This window comes from Mirounga angustirostris, unplaced genomic scaffold (genome assembly GCF_029215605.1).
Source record: "Mirounga angustirostris isolate CCGP_5_RB_7025 unplaced genomic scaffold, mMirAng1.0.hap1 SCAF_17, whole genome shotgun sequence".
Lineage (NCBI taxonomy): Eukaryota > Metazoa > Chordata > Mammalia > Carnivora > Phocidae > Mirounga > Mirounga angustirostris.
The window spans coordinates 3,540,132-3,554,368 of NW_026991725.1; the positions used below are offsets into that span (position 1 = coordinate 3,540,132).

A 14,237-nucleotide genomic window follows, 5' to 3' on the forward strand; every position below is an offset into this window, starting at 1 on the left:
TGGGTGTCCAGATCAGTTGGGCTGTCCTGGGGCAGATGTGGGCAGGGGGTGAAATTGTCTTTCGTCTGCCTCAGGGGCATTCCTCCTGCCCTACACGATCATGGCCATTTTTGGGGGGATCCCACTGTTCTACATGGAGCTCGCGCTGGGCCAGTACCACCGAAATGGATGCATTTCTATATGGAGGAAAATCTGCCCGATTTTCAAAGGTAACTGAAAGGCTTGAGTGGGCGGGGGGGGGGGTGATGGGTGTTGCAGGGGAGAGGTGATTCCTGTCCATGTATGGGAACTGGGGACCTTCTTCTGGAATCAGCTGGGCCTTAAGGTATCTCTGGGCGATGACTCGGTAATTAAGTTTTTCACTGCTCAAGTGGTATGAGATTGTTAAAGGTAAACAGAATAAATAGCAATTAAAAGTAAACCTGGGGCACCTGGCTGCTAGAGCATGTGACTCTTGATCTCAGAGTCATGAGTTCGAGCCCCACGTTGGGTGTAGAGATTACTAAAAAAAAAAATAAACAAGCTTAAAAATAATAATAATAAAAGTTAAATAAGCATTTTAGAAAATAAATAAAAGTAAACCTAATAGAGTCCTATAAATATAGAGGATAAACTAATGGTTGCCAGAGGGAAAGAGGTGGGGGATGGGCAAAGTGGGTGAAGGGGACTGGGAGGTACAGGCTTCCAGTTATGGAATGAATCGGTCACAGGGATGAAAGGCACAGCATCAGGAATATAGTCAATGGTGCTGTAATAGCGTTGTGTTGTGTGGGGACAGATGGCACTACGCTGTGGTGAGCAGAGCAGAACAGATTGTTGAATCACCTGTGGTACACCTGAGACTAATGTAACATTGTTTGTCAGCTATATTCAAATAAAAGGACTTTTTAAAGCAACCAAAATAGGGCGCCTGGGTGGCTCAGTCGGTTAAGCGACTGCCTTCGGCTCAGGTCATGATTCCGGGGTCCTGGGATCCAGCACCGACCGACCCGCGGGGAGTCTGCTTTTCCCTCTGACCCTCCCCGGTCTCGTGCTCTCTCTCACTCTCTCAAATAATATAAAAAATAATAAAAATCTTAAAAAAAAAAAAAAGCAACCGAAATATAAAGAGTTCAAAGCAGTAACAGCACACACACGTTTTCTCAAACGTGTGATTTTGCAAATACATCTAAGGAATTTACCACCCCTGTCCGCCATCTCCCAGAGTCTTGGAGAATGAGGGGAACGGCAGCCCCCAGCACGCCCCCTCCCCTGAGCTGCAGGACCCTCCAAGGCCCCCCGGGTCCGTCAGTCTGTCACTGTCAGGCCGCCCTGTAAACGTGGCCCCCCCGGCCCCCTTCTCTCCCAGGGATCGGTTACGCCATCTGCATCATCGGCTTCTACATCGCCTCCTACTACAACACCATCATGGCCTGGGCGCTCTACTACCTCATCTCCTCCTTCACCGACCAGCTGCCCTGGACCAGCTGCACGAACTCCTGGAACACTGGCAACTGCACCAACTACTTCTCCGAGAACAACGTCACCTGGACGCTGCACTCGACGTCCCCCGCAGAAGAATTTTACACGTAAGTGCATGTAAGTGAGGGGTGGTCTGGTAGAGGCGGGCCACGCCCCGGGGCGTGGCTTCTGTGGAGGGAGGCGGGGCCAGGGGCTCCCCGCCTCTTCGGTGGTTTGCGAGAAACGAAGCTCTTCCCGCAAGAGGAGTAAATGCAGGTGAGGGAGCCACAAGGCCGGCCCCAGGCAGATGTGGAGCTGGGAGGCTCGACCTCGAGTGCTCCCTAATCTGGCCCTGTGGGCTGTCCCCCTCCCCCCCGCCCTTCATAATGTGCCAGGCCAGGCTGCCCCCAGGTGCCCAGGCCGATCCCTTCCTTCACGCTCCAGAACGACTCCGCGTCCAAACCACCCTTCCTCCTGGGCCCCCGCTCTCCCGCCGGTTGTCAGGGAATCAAAGCCTCCCCCTGCTGCCGTGGTTTGCAGCTATTCAAAGGGTTTCTGGTTTCATGTGTTCACTTCACAAGCGGGACCTACCCTTTGGAAGAAGATGCCTGGAGTACGGAGTACTCTTTAATGCCGGCATTGCGGGCAGCGGGAGCCCCAGAGAGCGTGATTTTGGGGTGGGAAGGACCCACTACCCACACAGACAAAAGCTGCCCCAGCCAGGAAAGGAGGTGCCTGAGAGTCGGCCTCGGGGGCTGAGTGCTCTTCCCAGGGGCTGTGGGCCGAATGTGCCGCTCTGTCCCCCAGGATGGGCAGGGCCCGCTCTTTCTGAGGCTTGGTGCCTTGCTCTGGTCCTTGCTGCGCCTTGTCCGGTTCTTCCCTTGGCACCTGCCGGATCCGCTCACCGCTCAGGGCATCTCACGGGCCTTTCTTTCTCGCTCACTCCAGGCGCCACGTTCTGCAGATCCATCGGTCTAAGGGACTTCAGGACCTGGGGGGGCTCAGCTGGCAGCTCACCCTCTGCATCATGCTGATCTTCACTGTTATCTACTTCAGTATCTGGAAGGGTGTCAAAACGTCTGGCAAGGTGAGGAGGACCCTGGCGGCGGATCCTGACCTGCCAAGGGGCCCCAGAGGATTCAAACTCAGAACTCAGTAGCCTGGACAGCCATAGACACAGGGACATTGTGTCCTTCAACACCAAACACGATTCGTGATGCTCAATTTCTCTTCACCAAATCTGTTCAAGAATTCTAGAAATAGGCCAATCCCAGGAACCATTATATGATTTTTAAAAAAATTCCTTTAACCCACCTGTAGTGTCACAGTTAATGACCATGGCAATAATTTATTGAAAACCCATGATGGGCCATGATCAGTGCTTTATAGACACTGGCTACTGTCTTGTCTTTTGCTGGGGTTTCCCCATATTGCAGGTGGGAAGTGGGTTTGGAGGGGTAGTACTGGTAAGCTGGGACTCAGATCCCCGTCTGATCCTAAAGGCTCTGATGTTTCTGCCACATCACTCTGCCTCCTGTAGTTACAGAAAGCATAAAAGACACCAACATCCACATGCTGACAATCTGTGTTTCTACCCCCTTCCTTCACAGGTGGTATGGGTGACAGCCACCTTCCCTTATATCATCCTCTCGGTCCTGCTGGTAAGGGGGGCCACCCTCCCCGGAGCCTGGAGGGGTGTTCTCTTTTATTTGAAACCCAACTGGCAGAAACTCCTGGAGACAGGGGTAAGATAATGGGGAAAACGATGGGCACCTGTCTGTCATTTTACTAACTGAAGCTAGCGCCCCCCGGCCCCCCACATAGGGACAACTGAAATTTAGGCTCATTATTGCAAGTGTGCAATAATGTTTTAAATCAGGAGTACAAGCATGAAAAGTACAGTCAAGGCCAGTGGATTGGCTTATGCCAAAATGTGAGGAAGAGAAATCACGTTTGTTTGCACTTTGTATGTGGCCGCCCCTGGGAGGAGCTTTGAGGGCTTGTTTTTCACTTTGCACAGAGAGTATGGCCCCGGGCTCGGCCCTCACCCTTACCTCTGCTGCCTTCCAGGTATGGGTAGATGCTGCCGCTCAGATCTTCTTCTCTCTTGGTCCTGGCTTTGGGGTCCTATTGGCTTTCGCTAGCTACAACAAGTTCAACAACAACTGTTACCAGTGAGTATCTGGGGCTCCCCAGGCAAAGCTTGAAAGTGGGTGAGCATCGTCAGCTGGCCAGAGGAAGGTGATCGAACTAATGGCCTCAAACTTGGCCGGGCCCGGGCACCCCCCAGGTCCCTGACCAGTTCCTCCATGGCCAGAGCACCCACCCAGTCCATAGCCTCCCGCAGGCCAGTGAGGATTGAGAGAGGGGCCTCAGGCCACTTTCGTTTTGTGAGAGCTTCTCACAAAAAAAATTTTTTTTAGATTAAGAAATTCCACAGCAGATTCTTAAAAATTGCAACATATATTAAATATTTAGATTTCACTTATTAACGTGTTTAACAAAAATTGTAATGTGATCATTTATTTATGTACATATTTACAAAAGTATAACGATTGAGCTATTTTGACCAATGCAAAATGCCACCATGATTTTTGTCACAAAATCTCATTTCAGAAATTTTGACAAAACGGGGAGTGTTGTGCCAATTACGATTTCACTATCACTTGTCATCTTTAGAGTTAACTTTGTTTGAATGTCCTCTCACGGATGGCAGTGTCCAGCACTCTAATCAATAAGATGATTACAGAATTCACTTTCTCTTACAAAGGAATCCACAAGTACCCTAAGCAAAGTGGCATTGCACTGGGACACCAGCCTGAAGTTGGATGACAAGATCTTCTTTTAAAAGTATCAGGATATCCCAGTGACAGGCTCGTAACCTCATTTGCACATAATGTCAAAAGTCTAAATCTGAGGACTTCATGAATGTGAGGCCAAGGCCCCCTCACGGTCCCGCCTCCAATCCAGACCTTGCTTCAGAGCAATTCTTTTTTTTTTTTAAGATTTTATTTATTTATTTGAGAGAGAGAGAGAGAGCACAAGCAGGGGGAGTGTCAGGCAGAGGGAGAGGGAGAAGCAGACTCCCCGCTGAGCTGGGAGCCCGATGTGGGGCTCAATCCCGGGACTCCAGGATCATGACCTGAGCCCAAGGCAGTTGCTTAACCAACTGAGCTACCCAGGTGCCCCCAGAGCAGTTCTTGTTTGAAATCAAGAGATCTGTGTGGTTCCAGTTCACCACAGGAGGTCACGATAACCAGTCCTGACCTGCGGCTCGTCCCCACCTACCAACCAGTGTGAGAGGCCGGGCCTGGGAGAACGGGAGGGGACACTAGGACAGGTCCCTGCGGGCCTTGGCTGGAGACAGATGCTCTTGAGACTCTCTCCTTGGAAATGTCTCAGTCTCTGTGTGTTTTCTGCTCCAGAGATGCCCTGGTGACCAGCGTGGTGAACTGCATGACGAGCTTCGTTTCCGGATTTGTCATCTTCACGGTGCTCGGGTATATGGCCGAGATGAGGAACGAGGATGTGTCCGAGGTGGCCAAAGATGCAGGTGGGAACTTGGGTTCTCTTTACGTCCCCTTGCTCTCACTGAATTGGTTGGCTGCTCTTTGGGTCCTTATAAATATCTAACTTTTGAATTATTTCTGAATGTTCCTTTAAACATTGCCCAAGGTTTTAGAGAAACTTACCGCCTTCTGTGTGCTCAGCCATGATAGGGATGGGGCAGCTCCCCCTAAAATGTGACTTGGATGAGGGCTTTTAAAAAACCACTGGGTTTGGGTCCGGTGATGGGTCCAAGTCTAATAAGCAAATGATTACTAATCCTTAGAATTTCCCCTTGCAGAAAAATAAAATGTAGATGACGTATCCCTCTACTGTATTGTGAGGTTTTCATGGAAAAGGAGGGACAGATATTGAAAAAGTGGCCATGGAAGCTTGTGGATGGAATCCCAGGGCTTTCTTGCCAACAAGCCTGTCTTTGGCCTGATGCACAGCTCTGAGCATCCCCGTACCCCAAACTCAGGCACCCCTATCTCGCTCGTGAGAGGTGGAAGACATGTCCCTCACACTATCAAAAGGGACTTTAAAATAGTGGGAAGTCTTTATTCCAAGGCCTCTATGACTCTTCTGAAATCAGTTCACATTTCCTACTATTCTGGAGCTAACGCCATCAGAGAGAGCTAAATGCTCTAGAGTTATCAGTCCTGGCCCTGAAGAAAAGCTCTGAATTATGATATGGTGGAAACTCTTATTCCTGTGTGCAGCTTTGCTAGTCTTAGGGTCTTGGGTTTGTCTCCATCCCCCCGCCCCATCGATTGAGGGTTCACACTTTTCAAGATGGCTACCGTTCCTTCCCTGCCTCGCGTGATGTCGGGACGGTGGGATGGTGTAGAGTGTGAGGAAGCCTAGTTCATGTGTAAGGTCTCGTGACCGGAGTTGTAACTGTTGGTGTGGCTGAGGTTCCCCCCGAGACATCTTCGCAGGGCAGGTGTTGGTGACCACATCCCCCTCTGTCCCGCTCTGTCTCAGGCCCCAGCCTCCTCTTCATCACGTATGCAGAAGCCATAGCCAACATGCCAGCATCCACGTTCTTTGCCATCATCTTCTTCCTGATGTTAATCACGCTGGGCCTGGACAGCACCGTGAGTGAATGGAGAGGGAAACCTGGCTTTCTGGAGGAGACAGGGGTTGGGGGGGAGGAGGGTGCACGTATCCCTCCCATCCTGGCCAGCCCACGTGGTGTTGGCTGCCCCCTCCCAGTGCTCCCTCAGCCCCTGGCTTAGGCCTCATCACTGGGGCTCGGGGCCCTCTAGGGCATGAGAGGGTCATTAATGGGCTAATGAGGGCTAGGTGTCCACACAGGCCAGGGCTCAGATATGTGAACTGCTATTACTGTGCACTGTCCCTGGACCACAGGGCAGCACCTAAAGGTCCCTCTTGTGTCCTGGTATCCTGCTGCCCTGCATTTGGCTCAGCACCTCGAACTTAGTAGTGTGGGATGACTCTCAGCTTTGAGTTGGCCATTCTGGCACAGCCGAAGTCTCCCCGAGCGACCTCACATAAAGAAGTCCTGTCCAGGCACTATATTTTTTTTCCCCAATGTTCTTGGGGGTGGGGTCTAAGTGACCGTGTAAAATGGGGTGATAACATTGCCAGTGAGGGCCGGGGTGTATGGGGGGATCCGGTCATGACCAGCCACCCTCTGGCCTGTTCGCCGTCCTCGAAGGTAACAGACTTGTCCCGAGCCTCCCCTGTGACCGCTTGCGTGTCCCTCTCAGTTTGCAGGCTTGGAAGGGGTGATCACAGCCGTGCTAGATGAGTTTCCGCACATCTGGGCCAAGCGCCGGGAGTGGTTTGTGCTTGGTGTGGTCATTACCTGCTTCTTTGGATCCCTGGCCACCCTGACTTTTGTGAGTACCACAACCCCCAGCTTTGAGTAGCCTCTCCTAGGGCAGCAGAGCCCTACAAGGACCTTCCATCCTCCGTGGGGGCCCTGGCTTGGGGGCCAAAGTAAAAGGGGTTGATCAGACACAAAGTTGTTTCTGGCAGCGTCTGTGTGTAGAATCTGTGCCTGGTGGCTGGAGGTCTTCGCGCCCTACTGTAGACCCAACTAGATTTCAGGCTTGGCAGGGTGTCTGCAGAAGAACTGAGATCTGCTTTTCCAGTCTTTAGGGCTGCTTTCATGGGATTGTTGCCCTGATGTCCTGATATGCAGAATATCTGGAGGCTGGCATCTCATGTTTGTAATCTCGCTTTGTCTCCTCCAGAGAATTTGCAATGGTGAAGAAGTCAGACCCTCACCCATGATTTTTTTTGTTGTTGTTGTTAGCTGAGGCAAATAAGGTAAAACGGAATCCCAGGCATCCCAGGCTTGTGTCCTCCTGACTCAAGGCAGATTTTGAAGACCTGCCTCTTCAAGCCACGACCCCAGAGGCTCTGGAGCTTCAGTGGGGGTGGAGGTGGGGGCCCCTGAGGAGGACCCAAGGGATTGGCGAGTTAAGACAGAAGGCAAAACCAGGACCAACGTGCTCAGCGTGTGTGGTATGGTGAACTCGCCCAGATTCAGTCTTTAGGGTAGAGTACACAGTTAAGTGCCGCATCACTAGAAGAAAGGTGAAAACAGACCCAGGGGCTCTTTTGAGTTTGTATCTTAAAGCTCAGTGGGAGAGGAAGCAAGGAGAGAGTGCTCCCTAGGACGGGAAGAGATACCCGATGGCATGAAATCAGGGTCCTGCTGGGAGGGCCAGCCCAAGAGGCAGGCTCTGGGATATTTATATTAGGTCCAAGGCAGGAATGATCCAACGTTCAGAAGCTGCTTTTGGCCTTCACCGTAAAGAGGAGGCCGTGCATCGAGGGCCCTTAACCGGTTTGCCATCTCATTTCCAGGGAGGGGCCTACGTGGTGAAGCTGCTGGAGGAGTATGCCACGGGGCCCGCCGTGCTCACCGTCGCCTTTATAGAGGCTGTTGCTGTGTATTGGTTTTACGGTAAGATGCTCACCAGTCGCGAGCCTTTCCACACCAGCCTGTAGACACCGGAATAGAGAAGGGCTGATTTCATCAAAGAAAGCCGGGGCAGGGGACAAGACGTCACCTCCCTGGGGGTCTCTGAAGCCACCCCAGCAGAGTGCCTTCTTCGGAAACAGGTCACCATTTCCTCCACACTCTGTACCACAGATTCCCCTGACTCGTGGGAGGATGCTGTTTCCTTCTGAGTTTAAACTTTAGTTCACCCAGCGGACACAGGCTGAAGCAGTTCCATAGAGCTCATCCTAGTGGATGCTGAAGATGCTGATGGGCTCTAAGAATAGCACAGACAACAGAGAACTAGTGGATGGTGAATGCATTTGTAGAGGGTACAATATACTATTTTACAGAGCTCCCCACAAAGCCCCGAGACAGAGTCTAGGAGATTATCTTCCAGGGAAGAGGCAAGAATGTTCCTGTTTGGATTATTTGCCTTGGTAAAATCCCCAATTCACCCCCTGTGATGCTGGGATGGAATCTGATAGGGGTGAAACTTGCAGGAGCACAGAGAGTAAGCTAACGTGGGTCCATTGGCAGGGGTCCCAAGAATCCGTGGGTGCAGATGGGGTTGACCCAGGCAATTGAAATGAAGAAAACCATGTTCAGGGGCTCCTGGTTGGCTCAAGTCCATAGAGCATGTGACTCTTGATCTCAGGGTTGTAAGTTCGAGTCCCACACTGGATGTAGAGATTACTTAAAATAAATAAATAAATAAAATCTTAAAAAAAAAAATGAAAGAAAACTAGATTCAGAGATACCTCTCTTCATCCTTAAAATCAAGAAGTGATTATTTCATTCTGAAAATGTATTGATTTCCCTAGTTCTATGGTAATAAAACAGCTTCAGCATGTTTGTCATTACACATAACATGAAGAAGGGGAGGCCCCATATTTTGAGTTGCACATGGGCCCAGTTTTTTAAAAAGAATTTCTCCCCACCTCCTTAGTGATTCAGATGACAGAGTTCAGAGTAGGTGCATCGTTGTGGACCTCGCTGTTGCTGGGCTCTTGGGGAAGCGACTGCAGGGCAACCCGCCTTCCCCTTCCCAGTTTCTCACCAGTCGGAGTTCTCAGTTCTCACGTTCTCATACTTTTTATAGAAGAACCTTGATCTTGATCTGGCATGTGAATGGGCAACCTGTGGTTAAAATTTTCTCTTGAACATTTCCAATGTACGGTCCAAGTCAGTCTCTGTCAAGTGGGTTCACACTTCCTAGATAAAATTCAACTTTCTTTTTTACAGTAACAATAAAATCAAACGTGTGCTGAGTTCTCAGAAATCAGTGCAGTGTGGGCACCAAGAGGGGGCTTTGGGTTCCTCCCCAAATGTCCACCTGTCCCCCCGACTCTGCTTGCTATCAAATGTAGTTTTGTGACATGTCCGCTGTCCCACTTTCTGACCAGATTGGTGCCCTTGAGCCCCTGCTGTGGACAAACTCCAGAGCTGCGACTGTCTCTGAGAATCAGGGGATAAGACAGTCTGTGTCCTCCCTCAGTCGATCTCTTTCTCTTGTGGGTGATTTTAGGCATCACTCAGTTCTGCAGTGACGTGAAGGAAATGCTCGGCTTCGACCCTGGGTGGTTTTGGAGGATCTGCTGGGTAGCCATCAGCCCTCTCTTTCTCCTGGTAAGTGGTCATTTCCCTCTTCTTCTGGCCGCAAAGGAAGATTCACCCAAACACTTATATAGAGTAAATTGCATTGAAGTGTAACATAGATACAGGAAAGTGTGTAAATCTCAAGTGTACATCTCATTGCAATTTTATAAATCAAGCATGCTTTCTCAGCAGAAACCATGCTAAGAAACAAAAATATGACCAGCCCTTCAGAAGCCCCTCCGGTGTCCCCTCCCAGTCACTGTGCTCCCCATGCTTCCCCTCTTCTGACTCCCAGAGCCATGGAATGTTAGTCTGGGCTTGGGTCCCCGCTGCCTGTGTCCATCACTCCCCTGCTCAATGATAATGATAAATAACATTTATTGAACATGACATACCAGGCCAGACTTTGTGCCAAACTTACACCTGTTGCTCTATGAATCCTTACAACAGTCCTACGAAGGAGCATAGTCCTGATACCACATTTTACAGTTAAGGAAATTGAAGCCTGAAGGGTAGCAAGTGTCCCTGCTTACCTCCCGGTGTCCCTCTGAAGGAGAGACACTTGGCCCAAGATGGCGAAGCTCCCTGCTTGCATCCCACGTGTGCTCTGACGTAGCCCGGGGTAAAGTGACTCTGTGCCTGTGGGCAGGGATCACTCTCCAGTTCTTTGATTTAACTGTAACTTTATCTTGGAGGGAGTTTTTTATCTTTTAGATCCAGAGGGCTTATTGGACTGGTCCCTCCATCCGGGTCCAGCTTGTTAGGAGTGTCTGGACCAAACATTTTGTCTTAGGGACATCTTTGGCTTTGACATAGAGATAGCTGTTCCTTCCCCGTCTTGTTTAAAACAACAACAAGGAATTCTGTTTTGACTTTCTCTGGGCAGCCCTTTGTTTGGTACTTTTTGTACCCATACGTCTGGACACTAACATATAAGATGAGCAGGACGTTCCTTCTTGTCTCTGCGATGTTGCATGAGTCTCTCTGTACCCCAGAATCCCTGCTTGACTTCCATTCCCCTGGACCCTGGAGGTTTCCAAAACCAAAACCAACCATTGCTCCAGGTGGCAGATAATTCTCAGCACCCAGTGGCTCTGGGGTGTGCTCTGGGCTCTAGTGTTCTCCTAGACTTGGCCTGGTAGTTCCTATTATCTTATCAGCTCACTGGTGCTTTTAGGTAGATTAAAAACACATATATATTTTTCTTTCAAATTTTTATTTAAATTCTAGTTCATTAACAGTATAATATTTAGTAGAGTAGAACTTAGGAATTTGTCACTTACATATAACACCCGGTGCTCATCACAGCAAGTGCCCTCCTCAATCCCCATCACCCACCTCGCTCGCCCCCCATCCCCTTCCCTCCATCCACCCTCAGTTTGTTCTCTGTCGTTAAGGGTCTCTTATGGTTTGCTTTCCTTTCTCTCTCTTTTTCCCCTTCCCCTATGTTCACCTGTTTTAAAAACATGTCTTTTTTTAAATCCAGGAGTTTTAATTGTTTTCAGTGAGGGGGTTGGCATGAACCACCGAACCTGCCATCACTAGACACAGAAGTTCTCACATAAATGGATTAGTAATTTATATTATTACCAGTGCTTCTTGATAAGCTACTTAAATCCTTTCAGTTGGTTTTCAAAGGAAGAGGAGACACTGCATTAGTTCGTTGAGGGAAGAAGCTATATCTGTTTGCTCATCAACTTTAGTATTCCCCACCCAGGGAGGAAATTGATGTTCAGGGCTGGGATTTGGGAGAGGCAAATAAGGCATTCACCACAGGTGTCAAATTTAAGGGGGGGGGGAGGCTGTGTGCCAAAACACTCAGGAATCAAGATAAAGACTATTTTACCACAATATTTTTTAAAAACCAAAATGAAGGCAAAAAAGTCCCCAATCGGCAGATTTCAACATTTTAAATAAACGAAAGATCTGACCCTGGACTTGCCTGTCTCACCTCACTCACCTTACTCTAACCTGGCCCTGCCAGATCTTGTCTTTTTTAAAATACTGCACTAAAATATTACTCCTTGATTACTAAAATTGACTTAACTGTTGTGCCCCAGGTGAGCGGCTCACATGTGCCAGCCGTGTCCTGGCCCCAGGCTTTTAGTCCTTTCATGTCTGTGAGCCTCTGGTTGTCTTGCAGCCTGGGTGGACGTGTGGTGAGCGGTCAGCGCGTTCCCGTGCCCAGCAAAACTCACGCACGGATTCGCGTCGAGGCCTGTCACTCCTAGTTCGTGTGAGGTTTGCTTTACTCACTTCCTCTAAAGGCAGGTGCTCCAGTACCCAACGAAGAGGAGGCAAATCTGTCTTCCCCTTCCGGGTTTACTTACCAGATCCCTGGCTCTGCGCTCTTTAAGGCTGCCTTCAGTAAACAATGAGTAGCTACTAAAAATACTCTTTTTCACCGAAGCCAAGTTACAAAAAAAGAAAATGTTATATATGAGCAGGCAGGGCCGTCCGTGCACAGGGTTTGTCTGGAGCAACACACACTGGCTCCCACAGGAGCTTGAGGCCTCTCTGAACTGGGCTGGATTTCACACACCTGCCATCCAGATGAGATGAGTTACAGAGGGGAGGGCGCCTCACCGTGTCCCTCCGTCTTTCCGTGTTCCAAAACCAGCTCCCTTAGTAGCTGGGGCTAGAGGTGCGGAGGGTAAGTCCGGAGGAGGGTCTGCGATTGGCCGGGCGCCTCTTTGGAAAAGCCTCCTCCCAGACTCAGGATAACACTGTTGGGAGGATGGATGTGTGTTTAACAACTTCCCACTTTATTACCTGCAGACAAAGAAGAAAAGATATAAATAGATGCTTAATCATCACACAAATAGTTTACATTACTGCTTTCTTTATGACTATGAAGTAATAAAATAAAATTAAATCAAGAGCAGTAACGATTTCGGCCCCATGGTTACCAGGCAAAAACTGGTATTTATGCTCGCTCTCTCAGGAAACCAAAGCAAAATAAGAAAACCTATAAACTGAGCGTTGGGAGCAACACCATGGCATTTTTCTTGGGAGACATTTTCACTCGAATTTTCAAGTAAAAAGTACACGAAATTGCTTTTTCCTTCCATGATTCTGTTCATGACGAGGGCCTGGGGCAGGCAGTCACTTGTGGTTGAGACGCATCGTGGCAGAACCCAGGCTAAGGCGCTCAATGCAGAAGGCAGAGAGCTCAAGAAAAGGGAAAAGAGGAAACACATACCCAGGAGCCCAAGGCCTCTCCAGTCTCGAGAACCTTAGAATCTCTCCTGGACACAGGTAACTTCTACCTGACAGCTGAGAAATGCAGGAGGAAATGAAAACAGAGCCCAGACAACTATGAGGCTTTAGGACTGACAGACGCCGTGAGGAGTCATCCAGTTTATTCCTCCACTGTCTGGCGAGACGGGGCCCAAACCACTCTTCATGGTTGCCGGTCTCTTCCCCTTTGCCCCGAAAGGGTTGCTTTACCTCCTCAGAAACAACTTTCTGAGGGCTTGGCATCCCCGCTCTAAGGGTTGAGATGGGGATGGAGAGGAAAATCAATATAAATACCTGGCTGTTTTCCGCTTGCAGCTTGGGCACAGAAATGAGTGAATTCTCCGAGTCAGAGTCAATCGAGGATCTGTCACGTTTGGGGGATTTCCTGAAAGGATCTCAGCTTTAGCATTTGGTGTTCCTGGTATCAGAACTGCCCCCATCTGCAAGGATGTCGTTACGATTTGTGATGTTTCTTGGTATTGCTCTTTCAGTTCATCATTTGCAGTTTTTTGATGAGCCCGCCCCAGCTCCGACTTTTCCAGTATAACTATCCTCAGTGGAGTATCATCCTGGGTTACTGCATAGGAACCTCGTCTTTCATCTGCATCCCCACATATATAGCTTACCGGCTGATCATCACTCCAGGGACATTTAAAGAGGTAGGTGCTAGTGTGTGTGTTCAGACTAGTAATTGTTTTGGGAGAAAAGGATTTTCTGGTTGTGCTGTATTCAGAGGAGATGAGTCCCCCATGTGAAGTTCACCAGTTGGCTCTCCATCTTATGTATTTACATGCCTACACCAATGTGCAGACCTGTAATGGCTGCCGCTCCCATGAGCCTTAGATGCAGTGGCAAAAGAGAGAGCTGGTTATTTGCATGCACCGGAGCGCACAGCTTGAGGTGTGGATAGCATTCTAAACTTATCAGATGACTGCTTTGCCTTCTGCTTGCCACTGGGCATGGGCATCAGAGCTGTCATGTCTGCAGCAATACACATTATGTTTTATTAGAGATTTATTTATTTATTTGAGAGAGGGAGATTCATTTATTTATTTTTTTATTATTATTATTTTTTTAAAGATTTTATTTATTTATTTGACAGAGAGAGACACAGCGAGAGAGGGAACACAAGCGGGGGGAGTGGGAGAGGGAGAAGCAGGCTTCCCGCGGAGCAGGGAGCCCGATGCGGGGCTCGATCCCAGGACCCCAGGATCATGACCCGAGCCGAAGGCAGACACTTAACCATCTGAGCCACCCAGGCGCCCCGAGGGAGATTTATTTATTGAGAGAGAACAAGTAAATAAATATTTATTTGCGAGCAGTGGGAGGGGCACAGGGAGAGGGAGAATCCTCAAGCAGACTCCCCACTGAGTGTAGAACCCAAGGCGGGGCTCCATCCCAGGACCCTGAGATTATGACCTGAGCTGAAACC

At 49.4% G+C, this 14,237-nt stretch overlaps 1 protein-coding gene across 1 annotated transcript in view; it reads left to right on the plus strand.

Annotated features, from left to right (window-relative positions):
* Positions 1 to 14,237, plus strand: part of SLC6A4 (solute carrier family 6 member 4) — a 36,316-nt gene that overhangs the window by 14,511 nt on the left and 7,568 nt on the right. Inside the window, exons 3-13 of the mRNA XM_045889549.2 lie at positions 75 to 209; positions 1,349 to 1,568; positions 2,389 to 2,527; positions 3,051 to 3,185; positions 3,511 to 3,614; positions 4,866 to 4,993; positions 5,974 to 6,086; positions 6,723 to 6,854; positions 7,831 to 7,930; positions 9,495 to 9,595; positions 13,297 to 13,464. Coding sequence (XP_045745505.1) covers positions 75 to 209; positions 1,349 to 1,568; positions 2,389 to 2,527; positions 3,051 to 3,185; positions 3,511 to 3,614; positions 4,866 to 4,993; positions 5,974 to 6,086; positions 6,723 to 6,854; positions 7,831 to 7,930; positions 9,495 to 9,595; positions 13,297 to 13,464 — 1,475 coding nt within the window. The remainder of the gene's footprint in view (positions 1 to 74; positions 210 to 1,348; positions 1,569 to 2,388; positions 2,528 to 3,050; positions 3,186 to 3,510; positions 3,615 to 4,865; positions 4,994 to 5,973; positions 6,087 to 6,722; positions 6,855 to 7,830; positions 7,931 to 9,494; positions 9,596 to 13,296; positions 13,465 to 14,237) is intronic.